General features: G+C 37.2%; 1 protein-coding gene across 2 annotated transcripts in view; it reads left to right on the top strand.

Annotated features, from left to right (window-relative positions):
- Nucleotides 1-16771, top strand: part of LOC128855722 (elongation of very long chain fatty acids protein 7) — a 71304-nt gene that overhangs the window by 36978 nt on the left and 17555 nt on the right. The window contains exons 1-2 of one of the 2 annotated variants that reach the window (XM_054090870.1): nt 15724-15796; nt 16060-16149. In XM_054090870.1, the coding sequence (XP_053946845.1) occupies nt 16092-16149 (58 nt within the window). In that variant the 5' untranslated portion in view covers nt 15724-15796; nt 16060-16091. Of the gene's footprint in view, nt 1-15723; nt 15797-16059; nt 16150-16771 lie in introns of those variants that run through there. The other variant, XM_054090869.1, reaches the window with a different exon arrangement.

Raw genomic sequence — 16771 nt, forward strand, 5'->3', positions numbered from 1 at the left:
TCTCTTGAAGCGTTCATGTCAATCGTAAATAGTTCTTTTCTTAAGAGTCTCATTATCGAGACAATTTCCTAACATTTCTAAGGTTTTCGCACCATAGAATCCATTTTAACACAAAATTTAATACAAACTCGTTGTTGGACGGATCTAAAATGGACACCGGTTTAGAATCAGGGGTATATTACGAAGAGCTTTCTATCAGTGAATCCTTTAAACTACCGGATCACTGTAGTGTTTTTCAAGCGGAAATAAACCCAATTCATGAAGCTTTAAAATGGAAAGAGAGAAACAGAATATCTTCAACGGATATCTGCATTCTATCGAACATCCAAGCTGCCCCCCTACGAGCCCTGGATGCATTCCAAACAACATCAAAGAGTGTCTTACGTTGTCGCCAATCTCTAAATGAGATGGCCAAACAATATCGTATAATCTTATGCTGGGTTCCAGGTCACAGAGGTATACAAGGGAACCGTAGGACTGACCAACTTGTAAGAGAAGGTATACGACTTGTAAGCTTGTTATTAGGGACGCAGTTCTGTAAATCAGCTCTGTAAATCAAATATGGATTAGTGCCAATACCTGCGAAAGTGCTAGGCAAACATGGCCAAGACTAAATATACGTCTGTCCAAGAATATTACAATATAAAATTGAGTAGACTTGAAATCAAGGTCTTAGTAGGTGCCCTTACAGGACTTTGTTTCATAGGAAATCACTCAAGAAGATTAGGCGTTTACATGCATGATTTCAGTCGTAGCTGCAAGAATTAGGAGTTGGAAACAATTCAACACCTTTTTGCACATACGCGGCTCTAGCCAGTAGCAGGAACCGATACTTAAGATCATTCTTCTTAATGAATATGGATAATCTATACACTTTAGGCATTAACAACCTTTTACGCTTCGTGAAAAGCTCAGGATGGTTCAATATGGAAAGGGAAATGTAGCCCAGCCTCTGCGGCTCCCAACGGACCCATTTCGAGGTCTTAGTGTGCGATGCGGCTGCCAAACCTAACCCAACCTAATCACAGATGTGGCAACCTACTAAACATAAACAGCACTCAAATCAATTGACTTAGAGCGTCTGCTAGCGGGTGTGCCGGGAACTTTTTCATCAAGGTGGTATACTTACTAAGCTCGTGCAAAAATATATAATATTCTCATGGGCTAGTAAAGAGATAACTTTTAAATGAAAAGTCAGTGAGTAAATGACAATTCCAAAAGGTCTTTCTCCGGCGCAGTAGGATGAATGTTCTTTATTGGTCTGCTAAGATCGGCTATTGGGAACTTGGAACAGTTTGTTCATATTAAAACTAGGGAAGATTTGTTTGAAATTATGAAAAATGTCTTTGAAAGGAAAAATCCTTGGTTATGTAAAGCCTTCTGTGCCTAAGAGGTGGCGAAGTGGTCATCGAAAGTAATGCGTTTGCTGCTAAGTAGAGAGTTGAAACTCTTTTTGTGTCACAAAAAATATGCCTTGTGGCAAAATACAGTCAGCAATCGCTCACCAATGCTCGGTGTATTAATGATTATTAGACACTTTAAAAACTAATGATTGTTGTTTGAACCCTACTGTAATTTTTTTTACACATGAATATTTTTGAAATCTATAATTTATTTTTTTATTTTATTGTATAAAATTTACTTAGTCATACAATTGTTGTATAGATTTATTAACTAATGCAGCAGCGGAAGCTTTCAGCTGTGAACTCGATTAGCAAATATTTTGAGGCTTAAAATTAAAAAAGGCAACTCTTAACTCATGAGTTATATTTAACACCTGGCCTGAAAAGTCCCGAACCTAACAAAGAGAACCCCTTTATTTTATTCAAAACTAGCTTTATTCATCAACGTAATTTCCATCAAGAACAACTCAATCATTCCAGCGCCACTCTAACATTTCAATGCCACTTTTGTAGACCGATTTTGTTTAACATTTGAATGCCACTTTTATAAAACGATTTATCTTTTGCCTCAAAATAGGCCTCAGTTTCAGCGAAAACCTCTTCATTCGAGCAAAATTTCTTATCGGCGAGCATTTTTAGGTCTGCGAACAGCCAGTCGTCGCTGGGAGCTAAATCTTTCGAATGCGGTTGTTGTGGGAGCAATTCGAAGTTTTCGAATTTATGTAGTTTTGCCATTGTTTTGATTGACTTGTGACGCGGTGTCTTATTTTTGGTCAACAGTGAGCAAACGCGGCACCCACCATGAACATATCTTTATCATAGTCTTTTGATATCTTTACGATGTTAGCTAACTTACGCAATTTTACTTTTCGATCATTCAAAAGGATTTTGTGGATTTTTTTTATGTTTTCTGATGTTACCAACTCATTTGGACGTCCACTGCATCATCGGTGTCTCGGCGGATTCCCCAGAACACTTTGCAAGCCATTGCTTTGCTTGAACGGTATTTTTCCCATCAAGAAGCAGTGTAAAATGAAAACACAAAATTCTTTTTGATCCATTGATTTGAAAACAACAAAAGGAGCGTCAACCTCAGCACAATAACTCAATAAAATATCATGAAATTTCAGCAGCTGTCTGTTTAAGGTGAGCACTACCTGGAAAAGAGGTAAATGCAATAAAACTAATGGCATCTATGTGTTAGGCCCGAGACTTTTCAGCCCTTGTATTAATCTTCTTTTTCTTCCTCGCCATGATCCCTAAGTGGGGGTCGACTCTCCTTGCACGCAATCTCCAGGTTAAACGATCCTGCGTATCACTTTGAATGGTGCTTAGCCAGGATATAAAGGGTCTGTCAGGTCCCATTGACAGAAACGGCTGAGTTACTAATGCTTTTGTTGCATGCTGATTTGGTCTTCTCCATACCAGCGCAAGCGATTTTCCATCAATTTCTCAATTATTGGAGCGACATAACAGCTACTTCTGTTGAATTTATTTTTTATTTTGTCCAGTTTTATTGCGCCCGAAGTCCAACGAAGGTTTCTCATCTCCCCCACATGGATCCTTTGCTCCTGCTTAGCGGAGCTTTCAGAACGGTCAGCATTCAGAGGCATATGCCCTTGCGAGTCGGACCATACATAGTTTTATAAATTTTGCCTTTTAGTTTCGTCGAAGAACTTTTTTTCTCACAGAACTCTTGACATTGCCCCCCCAACTTCGTCGGCTCATCACTTCGCTGTCTAGGGTGCAATCATTGCTTACAAAGGATCCAAGATATATTTGAAGCTCTCAGCTGTGGCTACCTCTTCGGTGGTAATAATTTGGTGTAATAATTGCAAAAAGGCCGAGGAAATTGATTTGTTGTCAATATCTCGAAAGCGCTTCTTTGAAATATTAAATTAATTTCAATTTCATCTCTAGCGACCTCATATTAGTCTAAAAACACTGATTTAATGAAGTACCACTTTTTAAGAAAATATTTGTAGACTAGTGTAATAGTTGCTTGTCGATAATAGGAGAAGAAGAAATCAAAAATTAATTACGAAATTTAATTGCATAATGCAGTTTTTATAAAAAAAATGTGTGTGAAACCAGTCTTCTCAGAAGACTGCTGCTTTAATTTTTCCCAACACTATAAATATATTATTTATCATTTTGCTAAAAGGTTTACAATTACATGCTCGCTTCTGTTCTAAATATGTTGGCTTTTATGTTTTTAAAGCTTAGTAAGTGAGATGCTTTGCATTAGCGAATATAATTTTCTTTGATAATTTAAATATCATAAATACTTGGCTAAAGTAATTGCATTGTTGACCTCGAAAAAGGATGCAATAAATACTTGGGAAATAAAGTACATAAAAAAATTCAATTGATACAAATATTTCAGCGTTACAAAACCTAGAATTCCGAGGAAATGAAATTACAGTCGACTCTCGTTAATTCAAACCTGCGATATTTCGAACCTCCCACTAATTCAAAGTAATCACGAGCCCCCTACAAAATCTCTTTATATTTCGAATTATTTTCATACATTTTTATGCACTCGGTAGTTCGAACGAAAAAATCATTGCAACGACGCGGTAATACGAACTCATATCGTAGCACACTCGACAATTCAAATTTGCAAAGTTTCTTGGAGGGTTAGTAAGAACTTTGAATTCTGGGACTCCCCTGAAAATACTTTTATTGTGCGTGGTTGCGTGTTACGCATAAAACATAGGCACATTTTGACGCACACTTTCACACGAATCGCTCCGTTGGTATACAGATTAAAAATTTGTATTAAATATGAGTCCTAAAAAGTATAAATGTTTTGATACATATGCCACGGTTCTGACAGCTATTTTACTGGTTGAGAAGGCATGCAGAGCTGTAACACCCCTAACGATTCTCAACTGCTTCAAAAAATCGAGTTTCGAAAAAGAAGATAATTCGATGTTGCTGTCTCAGGATCACTAACCGATGACGAAATTTTATTTGCGACAGATACGAATGAAAATAGCAACAATGAAGATGAAGACGATACATCAGAACCTTTGTCAGAGGTGTCAGTTAAGGTAGCAAGAGTCTCATTCGATAACTTACAAAGCGTATCAGGCACTTTTTCTCCTTAAAAAAATTATTGAAAAGACTGATCAGCAGCAATGCGCTTCGAAGCAAACCGGTATAAATGAGTTCTTTTGAAAGATTAATTAATTCACATTATGAATATGTAAGACATTAGTAGTTAAATAAAAACACTTGACAATTCGAAGTTTGAGTGAAGTTCTCTCAAAAATTTCGAACCATTTAATATTTCAAACACTCGATAATTCGCAATATTTAAGAGTTCCTCGCATTTCGAATTAACGAGAGTGGACTGTACACACCTATATTTAAAATCATTTTGAGCATCAGAAGTAGTCAATAAAAATAAAAATACCATTGTTTATTACAGAAAAAATCAAGGTGATGAGAAGCAATTACAATAAATAAAAAAAATATACGGTGATTAAAAAATAAACTTATTGCAAAGAAGAAGATTTTTTCGATTTGAAAAGTTTGTAAAGAAAAAATAGTGACATAAATTATTTTTTCTTGAAATACGGTCAAAAGATGCCGTGAAACATTTTGTATGTAGTTGCATTAGCCTGAATTTTGTCACATCAATTAATTTTTCAATATTGAAATAATTAAAAATTTAATTGTTTAAGTTGTACATATGTACATACATACGCTATGATCAAAAAGTACTGGGAATGTTTAATTCACTGTCGATCCAGACAGTCAATAAAGAAGTCAATAATGAATATTATTTATCCATTTTGGAGCGTTGGAGAGATGCTGTACGTCGTAAACGGCCGAAAATGTTAGCAAACAATTCTTGGATTTTGCATGATGATAACGCGTCATCGCACCGACGCCAAATTGTGCTGGATTATATCGTCTAAGTACCGTATTCACCTGATATAGCCCCGTGCGACTTCTTTTTGTTTCCCAAGTTGAAGTTACCACTTCATGGAAGAAGATTTCAGTCGATAGAGGAGATCAAAGAGAATGCAACGATGAAGTTGAAGGCTATCCCTTCGTCGGCCTACCAGGAGAGCATGGAGGACTGGGGTAAACGTTGGCACATGTGTGTTGCTTCAGACGGGTCATATTTTGAAGGAGATAAAATAAATTTGCCTGAAATTGAACTCTGTTTAATTAAACATTCCCTGTACTTTCTGATCATAGGGTACATACATATATACACGCATATGCAATATACAAGTGGCAATATACTCACATATGCATTATTTGAAATTATTTGTGTTTCACAAAACTAAAAATTAAATTAGTCTAACCTTAAATGCACAAACATTCCTTCCTCTAATTTTTAAAGTGAATTATTTGAGCTCTACTAATTTTTATTACATGGTCTGCTACTGGCAACTTTCAAGTCCATTTTCATCAATAAATCGAGATCTTCTCTTCATTATTGAATATACGCATTGGATGTTATCGTTTATATGCAAATATCGGGTGGTTTTTTAAGAGCTTGAGAACTTAAAATGACAATAGGAAACGGAAAATTTTTGGAATAATTTTGTTTTATTAGAAAAACTGGTAGATAATTTCCTTACATTTCTTTTTTGAATATGATATCAGGCATACGAGTTATATGGTCCATTCGATCGATTTTTGACTTTTTTTTGTTTTTTTTTTTTGTCGGGACAACTAGCAAGTGCAGCACTCAGACATTGAATTTTTGAATTGAATTTGAAGAGGTCGAGCCAAGGAGCACCAGGAGATTTGGTGGCTCCTAAAACACTCAGGCTAAAAAGCCCATTGTATTTAAAGCTCTGGAAAGGGGGTAGATAGTTAAGGAGGGAGGGAGAAAAGTATCAGAGAAAGAGATAGGAAAGAATAGAGACAGAGATAGAGATAGTTAGTCCTGTGAGAATTTTCCAGATTCTTTGGCGAATCTGTAAATATCCTCCAGTTTTAGAGAACGAATATTACTCATTCCCATGACATCGGAACCCAATACCCGTAGTCGCGCTCTAGCAAAGGCAGGACACTCACAGAGAAAGTGCTCAGTGCTATCCGCCTCCTCCAAGCAGGACAGGCATACCGGGTCCTCGATGATTCCAATGGTGGTCATATGCTGACCCCATGGGTTGTGTCCTGTAATGATGCCGACCATCAACCGAATGTCTTTCCTTCTAAGTTTTAGTAGAAAGTTTGACAGTTTTCTGTTCGGACTTGTCACAAAACACTTTGCAGTTCTGCAGCGTTCTAGACCGGACCATCGCTCTTTATGTAGATTGCCTACATAGTCGTTGATCCAGTTCTTGATTCCTGCGGGACTGATTCCGATTATTGGCTCTGGCCCTTGTGGGGGCACCGCTGATCCACGGTTGGCCAATTCGTCGGCAATTTCGTTTCCTTGAACACCGGAGTGTCCCGGAACCCATATAAGTACAAGCCTGTTTTGTCTTGCGACAGAATTAAGCTTCTTCTTACATTCTTGAACAATCTTCGAGGTTTGCTTCGCGTTCTCCAGGGCCTTTAATGCAGCCTGACTGTCACTGAAGACTCCAATCTGTTTCCCGCTCCATCTCCTCTCGATTATCCATTCGGCTACTTTTAGGATGGCAAAAACTTCTGTTTGAAAAACAGTTGCCATTCCCCCCATAGCATAGTGATACTTATTACTATCGTTTAAGTACCATCCGGCTCCAGACCCTATTTCAGTCTTGGACCCATCGGTAAAGAAAATATCCGTCAAACCTCCCTGCATGCATTCTGGATTGCTCCATTGCTCACGCAATGGAAATCTGACATCAAATTTCCTTCCGAACGAAACTGTGGGTATCAGGTCATCTTTAGGTGCCAAAAACAGTGGATACTGCTCCGACAGCAACTTAAAGATTTCTCTGTGTCCCGAAGTTCCATCTTCGTGCCAGAAACCATATTTATGGAGTCTACACATTGCTTTTATTGCTTCCTGTTGTATCTTAAGATCCAGGGGGAGCAAATTAAGCATAGCATTTAGGGCATCACCAGAGGTTGTACTCATGGCACCCGTGATGCATAAACATACACTTCTTTGCAGCCTGTATAGTTCCCGGATTGTGGACTTAACCATGCTCCGTCGCCACCAGACCACAGAAGCGTAAGTGATGATTGGTCTGATAAGTGCCGTGTATATCCATAGGACCACAGCAGGTTTCAGACCCCAAGTTTTGCCAAAGGCTCTACGGCATTGCTGAAAAATCTTCAATGCACGATTCACCTTCAGTGAAACGTGTGTCTCCCAGGTCAGCTTCTTATCCAAGATTACTCCTAGATATTTAACTTCGTTGGAAAGACCAAGTGTCACACCTTTCAGTGTTGGAAGACTGAGTCCATCCAATTTCCGTTTTCTCGTAAACAAGACTATGGTTGTTTTGTTCGGATTAACGGAAAGACCTTGTCTCATGCACCAATCATCGATTTTGTCAAGGATACTCTGTACTTTCGTGCAAAGCCTCCTTAAGGATTTATCCGATGTTAGCGCACAGACGTCGTCCGCATATGCTTGGACGTGAAAGCCGAGTTCCTGCATCTCCGCTAATAGGGAGTCTACGACGAAGCACCACAGCAGCGGAGAAAGAACAGACTCAGACATTAATTAAGTCCATTGTACTACACTTGGATTCCCTTTTAATTTTCTTTAAATCTACCAGATCTCCGAAGAAATCTGAGTAGATCTTGTGGTGTCAAGGAGCCAAGATGGTCGCTTCTTAATATATCAGTGCCAAAGACCTAAAACCTGATTCGAGCGCAGGCGGGGCAGACACACAGGAAGTGGTCCGCCGTCTCATCCTCCTCTTCACAAGCTGGGCAGAGTACAATGTCTGAGATGCCCAACCTTTCCATGTGCTTCGCTCACAGAAAGTGGCCCGTCATCAGTCCAACCAGCCGTCTGCACTCCGCTCTGCTTAATGACAGAAGGGTTTGCGACAGTCGATCGGACATCAAAGGTAACATCAGTTTAGTCCATCTGCAGCCTCTCTCAGCCTGCCAAGCTCACTTGTGGGTGGTAGTTGCCCATTTGCTAACCGTGGCTGTGATGACCACAGAAGGGAGTGGCAAAACGGGCTCCGGGCCAAAGAAGTTGGCCTTAGAGACCATGTGTCCCGGGACCCATGTTAGCATCAGACTATTATGTCTACCGACATAGTTCAGCCGGGATTTACAGGACTTGACTACCCCTGATGTCGTTGGAGGGCTGTCTAAGGCCATAAGCGCAGCTTGGCTGTCGCTGCAGACACATATAGATCTGCCTCTCCATCGCTTTTCCACAACAAAGATCATCACTTCTTGAACTGCATACACCTCCGCTTGAAACACAGATGCATGCATTCCAAGAGCAAAGTGCAGTTTTGTCCCGCTGGATTCCACGTAGACCCCAGAGCCAGAGCCATCCATGCTCGATCCTGGAGCCATCCGTAAAAATGCGAAAACAGTGTTTGCCGGGCTCATTTTCTGAATCTTCCCACAACTGAGCCTCTGGTAGCACTACACTGTATCTCTTTTCAAGTACGACTCTTGATGGCATGGAGTCAAGGGGCATGGAGAGAATCGTTGGATCGACATCCATGCCTTCTCTGTGTTCCAATGCCGGACAAGGGCCGTACCAGTTCCCATTGTGTATCAGTCTGCAGATGGCCTTCAAGGTCTCTCCTTGGATGAAAGCATCAAGTGGTGGTAGACCAATCAGAGCATCTAGTGCCGGGCCTGAAGTAGTCGGAAAAGCTCCGGTGCAACAGATGGCCACAGGGCGTTGTAGTCTCGATAAGGTCCTCCTGACTCTCACTAGAGAGAGTATACTCATCCAGACCACTGATGCATAGGGGATAATAGGTCTTATCATAGCCGTGTAGATCCATAGGACTTTGCTAGGAGAAAGATCCCACGTTTTCCCAAAGACACCTTTGCACTGCCATTTTTGACTACTTTTTCGAATAAATTTGAAAAATAAATTTAAATTAGCTCAAAATTGGAAATCGTCCTATTAAAATTCGCACTTTATGTATATCCTTTGATACAATAATTTCAGAAAAATGCTTAATGATGACTCATTAGACTAATAAGTCTGAATTAATCACATTTTTGGTTATTCTAAAAAATGAAAAAGTATCTTTAATAAAAAATAAAACAAGACTTTGCAATTGTTGAGCCGGTGGCTTGGTTAGCACTTTAATTTGTTTCTTTATTGTTTTGCCGGCTGTTATCAGCAAAAAATTATTTTAAGTAATCTTACCACACCTTTTTCTTTAATGTGTCATCTGTAATTATTTTTCTCCGATCATCCACTAGAGAGCAAATCGAGATCAACTAAAAATAATTAAGATAGCCAAATGCGATTATAACAAATATTACGAGCGAACAGTTTCTTTTTTGCCAAATTAAAAAATATTTCTTACTGTCATTTTATATGCAAAAAAAGCTTCACAAAAGTCGTATTTATTATAATTAAACATCAGTAGTCGAAATGGGTTAGCTGCTCGAACATACTTCAGATTATCACACATGGTGGCAAAGTTTTAGCGAATACCGCAAATTCGAATTAAGCTGGTGTTTTGCGGTATTAAATTACTCGAAAAAATATTTTCGAAGGAATCGTGCGGAGCTGGTAGTAGAAGATTCTGCAGGTGTACTATCAGGTATTTTTTAAGAGATTGGAAACTTGGAATGATAATAAGTACAAACATTGTTGGAATGCAGCTTCTTTCTCATTTGGAATGAAATAATCACGAATGATACCACCAGTGCTCTGTGAACTTCGCGAACAGATTTTTTTTTTCGAATTTCAATAAATTTCCAAAATTTGGAAGCATAACTCGATAGTTCTCATAACAGTTCACTTAATGTTTATTAGTCCATAAGTTGTTGCTGAATTTTAACTTAGACTTGGCCACGCTAAGATATTAAATTAGGCAAATAAATTAGCTTACATCAGTGACAGAAATGATTTTTCTTCTTCTTGATTGGTGCGATAAGCGCTTACTCGATTTTGGTCGAGTTTAAAAGAGCACTCCAGTCGTTTCTTTTTCGTGCTAACCGGCACCAGGTTTTTTGTTTTTTTTTATTACAAACATTTAACTATATATAGGTATACAATGTTTGTTGACACTACAACTAGTTTAAGGGAAACTAACAAGCAGTATGATTTTAACAATTATGTGGGGTTTTTATGAAGAGAATTTTAAAATCTCTTCTTTACATTAACTACCGATAAGATCATATGGTTTTTTTCGCTGGAGTCGTCGGGTTAGGCCTGCGGTGTTGAGAAGTTTGCTGGCTTCCTCGTTAATGTGCCTCTGGAGCCTCATAGAGTGGGCTTCTGCTTGTATTTTAATAACTTCAGCGACCGTAGGAATGCAGAGGTCACGATGAATATCTGCTGTGCGAACGTACCAAGGTGCGTTGACAATATTTTTGATAATTTTATTTGGAAATCGTTGAAATATGTTAATATTACTTTGACTGGCACAGTCCCAAATTTGAGCGCCAGAAGACCACACGGGTTTGATAATTTGATTGTATATCATTATTTTGTTATATATGGAGAGTTTTGAATTCCGTCCAATGAGCCAGTTCATTTTTAATATTTTCAAATTAAGTTCGCTTCGTTTTATTTTTATATGCTCCTTCCAACGTAGCTTAGCATCGAGGGTTATACCAAGATATTTGGCAGTATTTGCGTATGGAATTGCAGCGCCTAGTAGCATTATTGGGTGATGGTTTACTTTTTTATTGGTAAAGGCCATATGAATTGATTTGTTACTATTTAATTTTATTCGCCAAATTTTCGTCCATTTTTCTACTGCGTTTATAGCAGTTTGAAGTTTAGTTGCAGCTACTTCGGCGGTTTTTTTCTGTTGCGAGGATTGCTGTGTCGTCAGCAAAGGTGGCGATCATAGTGCTTGGAGGTATTGGTATATCTTTCGTATATATAAGGTAAAGAAGGGGTCCAAGGATACTTCCTTGCGGCACGCCAGCGTTTATTTTCTGCAATTTGGAATACTCATTCCCTTGTTTTACGCGAAAATACCGTTCAGTTATATACGATTTCATAAATGCACTATATTGAAGTGGCAAGCATGAGTTCAATTTGTTGATAAGGCCTTCATGCCAAACCTTGTCAAATGCTTGCGCGACGTCCAGGAAGACTGCTGAGCATATTTTTTTCTCTTCGAACGATTTTTCTATTTCAGCTGTAATTCTGTGCACCTGATCTATGGTGGAGTGTTTACAGCGGAATCCAAACTGGTGTGAAGGTATCAGGTTGCGAAATTCAATTATTGGTTTTAAGCGATTTAGAATGAGCTTTTCTAGTAGTTTTGAAATTTGTGGCAACAATGAGATTGGGCGGTGTGAAGAAACAATATGTGGATCCTTTCCTGGTTTGGCAATCATAATCATCTCTGCAACTTTCCACAGGCTTGGCACATACTGGAGTCGGATCGACGAATTGAATAGATTGGCTAATTTTACTAGACTTTTGTTGGGTAGTTGCTTTAATACTTCCGCTGTGATTAAATCAAATCCAGATGCCTTTTTGTCTTTTAGTTGCTTGATTTCTCTTTTCAGTTCGCTCACAGTTATATGTGGGATTAGAGTTGTTTCTTGATCTAAGGAGGGATATAAGTCATCGGATTGGCTCTCGTTCGGTTGAAAGGTGTTGGATAGATGGTTTGCAAATATTATAGCTTTATCTTTATCACTTCTCGTCCAGGTGTCATTTGCATTTTTTACCGACGGAACGTGACAGTTTGGTCTTTTTAAATATTTTGTGCATTTCCAAAGAGAGTAGTCATTTCTTTTATCAGTTGTCAACTCAGATAAATATCGACTCATTAACTCGTTTTTTAAATTATTTATTTCTCGTCTTAGCTCCTGAGAAGCTTTGTTAAGAGTGGCCTTATCTCCAGGGAATCGTGTGTGTTGCCATTTTCGCCGGAGTTGTCTTTTCCTTGCCATGAGTTGCTTTATTTCTTTGGGATAGTTGGATCCGATTACTTTCTTTTTAAAAAAAGGTGTGCTACTCTACGCTGCTTGTTGGATATCTTGTGTAAACTTGAAAACTTCTACTTCTAGTTGTTCCTCTGTTGTGATCGAGGAATTATTGCATGTATTGCCTTGGATGACTTTTTTAAAGAATTTCCAATTTGTGTGTTTATTGTATAGAGTTGGTGGTTGGTCTTTTTCGACAATTGCTTCGCTGATTGTTAGATATATTGGGGAATGATCTGAGTTAAGATCAGTTCCCTCACTGATTTGAACATAGTTATGTGATATTTTTTTACTAAGAAAAAGTCGATCAAGTCTGAGGTTTTGTTGACATCTGTTGGCCAGTAGGTTGGTTTAGCTGTTGATAGAAACTCACAGCCCGTTTATTGTGCTGCTTTATATAGTTCCCGCCCTTTTGTCGTAGTTAAACGCGACCCCCAGATGGTATTTTTCGCGTTGAAGTCTCCACCCATTATAAACTTAAATTTATGCATATTTATAAGTTCTTTAAATTTGTCTGAGGAGATAGAGTATCTCGGTGGGCAGTATATAGCAGTGATTGAGAGAGGCTGGTTTTTTGTTTTAATTGTGATAGTGGTAGTTTGAAAAATATCAGCACTTATATTGGGTTCTTCGTATTGATCAATGTTTTTCTTTACAATTATGGCACTACCACCTCTTGCACAATTACTCGGGTGGACGGTATGATAAACGTTGTAGTATTTAAATTCTATATGGGATTGTCTAGTGAAGTGTGTCTCAGATATTAGACATATGTCAATTTTTTCTAAATCTAATAGTACTTCTAGCTCATTTTGGTGTTTTTTTAAACCGTTCGCATTCCATGCCATAATTCTTAACATGTCAACCATTATTTAATACTGAGATTTGATTTGTTGTTCAAGTTCACTCAGCCGGTTGGAAACACTAAGTGAAACCACGACCTTCTCCACCTGATCTTAGCAACGCAGAGAACGCCTTCCTCTGCCTCTGCTACCACCAGCTGTTACCGCATCGAATAATTTCAGAGCCGTGCCACTTGTATCCACTCGGATGACATGACCTAGCCAATGAAGTAGTAACCTTAAATAAAGAAAAGTTAAGTTTTATTTTCAAAATGCCTTGGGGTGGTTTGAGCCCAAAAATTACACTAAACTGCACTGCGCTGATTCTTCGACAATTTTTCTAATGTGTAAATTTTATTTATTTTTCTTAGACCAAAACATTGTCACGCATATGGATTTTCTTGAATTTTTTTTTTTTTAATTTTGTAACAAAAATTAGCTTTTTTTAAAAAAAAAATCGGGGTTTTGGTCAATAATGTACAACTTCATTTCATTTATCAAGTCTATGTTTACAAAACCTTACAGATTAGAGGTACGGCATGTCTTAAAAGGTTTATTTTTATAAATTCGCGCAGTGTAGTTTTTATTATTTAAACTTTAAAAGGCGAAACCTAAAACTTTGATATAAGAAAAGTTTTTTTAGCAGATTTAATCAATGAACTTTTATAAAAAATATAAATTTTGAGGTTTCGCGTCTAGTAAAAGTTCTTTTCAAGTTCTCTTCTCTAGTAAAAATTCATTATCAAATGAACAGCCGACTTAGTATGGCTGTTAAAATGGTGGGAATATACTCGATATATGTATGTAGGTATTTTCTCTTCTTCTTCTTGATCTTTTACTCATTTTATATATGGCAAGATGATCATGGAAGATGCTTGAAACATTGCTTGATATTGCAATTATTTATGTTATTTGTTTCTTTGCTAAATATGCACTCTCCAACACAAAGTTTTCGACTTTTTCAACAATGCCTGAGTACGCCGTCTGAATCGGCCAGTTGATTCTCTAACTTGTTTGAAGAAGATATGCCACATAAAATATATCGTTTTGTTTTTCTGGATAAGAGTATCTTTAAACAGTTTCAGCGATTACCTCTTCATTCGAGCGAACTTCCTTACTGTCGAGCATTTCTTTTAGGTCTGCGAACAGCCAGTAGTCACTGGGAGCCAAGACTGCCGAAAATGGCGGATGTTTGCACAACTCGAAATTCAAATCATGTAGTGTTGCCATTGTTTCGATTGACTTGTGACGTCGTTCGTTGTCTTGAAAGTGAGCAAACCGAGACCCACTTTGAATATAGCTTCTCCATAGTTAAATTCTCATACAATATAAAGCTTAGACGTCCTGTAGATATCTTGACTAGCTAACTCACACAGCTTCACTTCTCGATCATTCAAGACGATTTTGTGGATTTTTTTGATGTTTTCTTGCTGAAAGCATACTAACTGAAAGAGAGGTGAATGCAATAAAACTAGTGTCGTCTATGTGTTAGGCCCGGGATTTCTTCCTCTTCAGTCTGTTAAAGGTTTGATTTGAGTCCAAATATAGTCTTAAGTATAAAAATCTACCTCGCTTTTCTTTTCCACCATTCATTAGACTTTCTCTATCTTCTTTACAAATCCCATTGAACAAATATTTTTATAAAATAAAAAATAAATTTTAAGGTACTTACAACCATAAGCATGTAAAATTCCGAACATGCAATCCAATAATATGCTAATATAGATTCAGCTACTTCAAACACACACACACAATCATTAAAGATTGTACAATCAGGTCAAACACAAGTGACTTCAAACGTATGACCATGCACCGGTCGGGCTCCACAAGTGAGTAGAGTTTGATCAAAATGAAGTACTTCAAGAGCGTAGCATATGAAATTTCATTGCACTCTGTTCTATGGCCTTCATGCGATATTTTCATTTTTATTTTTATTTTTCTCTTTTCTTTACTTTTTATCTCACTTTCTTTATTGCCAAAAAGCAAAAAAACAAAAATCATACAAATATTCTATTTTCCACCACATGAGAATTGGGTTTTTTCATTTCTTTGTATTACTAAGCCTTAGTTTTGATTGTAAGCCAATTGAAAGCGAGTGGACCATCCACCACTACTCGCATACTCGCATATATCTTGGCAAACGCTACTAATCGAATTAGCTTACACAAAATTCCAATCGATTCAATAATACATAATTACCTGTCTGTGTAAGAATCGATTCTAGCAAACTTGTTGCTGCCTGCCACCCAGTTGCTGGTTGTTTAAAATCAAATTCATTATTCAAAGCACAGATTTTTGAGCGTTTATTATTTTAACTATGGATTTGACTATTTTGACGTACAAAAGTTGCTAGCACATACATACATAGCTATGTACATAAGTATGCATATAAACGTTGGTTGCTTTGTAAGCGCTTGAAAACGCTTAGCATGGATCAATTCAAATATTAACCATTAGAATTGTGAACGCGCTCGTGTGAAGCAGTACTCAAAGCTCAGACGCTCTACAAAATTCGAAATACTGGTATTACGCGAGTGCTTATATAAATATTAAATATATTAAATATACTTGAGAATTCGATATGTGCTATGCGATACATATTCATATTCTCATATTCCCACATGAATCGTTACATTTGAATTTTGCACGCGTTGCAATTTATTCAATGAATTCAAAAAAAAAAAAAAAAATAGAAAAAAAATCAGTGCTGTACTATTTAATTCATAAAAAATGTGCTTGTTCAATTATGTATTACATTGTGTGTTTGCTTATTTTTTTATTTGTAGAACGAGACTCATACATACACACAACAACGAAAATGGCGACCTATATAAAAATTTTCAATGAGCGCATTTCCGGTCTCTCAAAGGGTGTTGGTGAGTAGCTGCAGTGCAATAAAAAAAACCTTAATTTGCATACATGCATATGCATGTAGGTGCATATGTGTGTACGCATGAGGAGAAAGTGAAAAAGTGTATTTTTTTTCTGTATTTTTGGAAACTCTATTGCTGAATTATTGAATCAGTGGCTTGAAGTGCATCAATTTTATTAAACATTTTAGAGGTTTACGGTTTTAATGATTTTTTTGTGTTCTTTTCACATGTACGAGTATATGCACATACATACATGCATACATTCATTCATATTCCATTGAAGTTTATGACAAATTTTTGCGGTAATAAATTTCAAACTTTATTGATTTTTGTTCAATTAGAAAATCGTGCTTCAATTCCAATTTCAGTGAATATTTTTTGCATTGCTTCGTAACAGAATCCTATTAAACTTTTTTTACGTTACTCTGGCGCTTAGATCAACTACTAAATGCATAGCAGTTTTGCTGATTTTTGTAATTTTCATTAAAGAAAAAAATAAAATATTTTAAAATTAAATTTTAAAATTAATTTTTAAATTTTTTTAATTAAAAGATTTTGTGCTAAAATTTTCAATTTTGATCAAAGAAAAAAATTTTTTTTAATAAATTTTAAATTTTAATTTCTA

Source organism: Anastrepha ludens, chromosome 2 (genome assembly GCF_028408465.1).
Source record: "Anastrepha ludens isolate Willacy chromosome 2, idAnaLude1.1, whole genome shotgun sequence".
Classification (NCBI taxonomy): domain Eukaryota; kingdom Metazoa; phylum Arthropoda; class Insecta; order Diptera; family Tephritidae; genus Anastrepha; species Anastrepha ludens.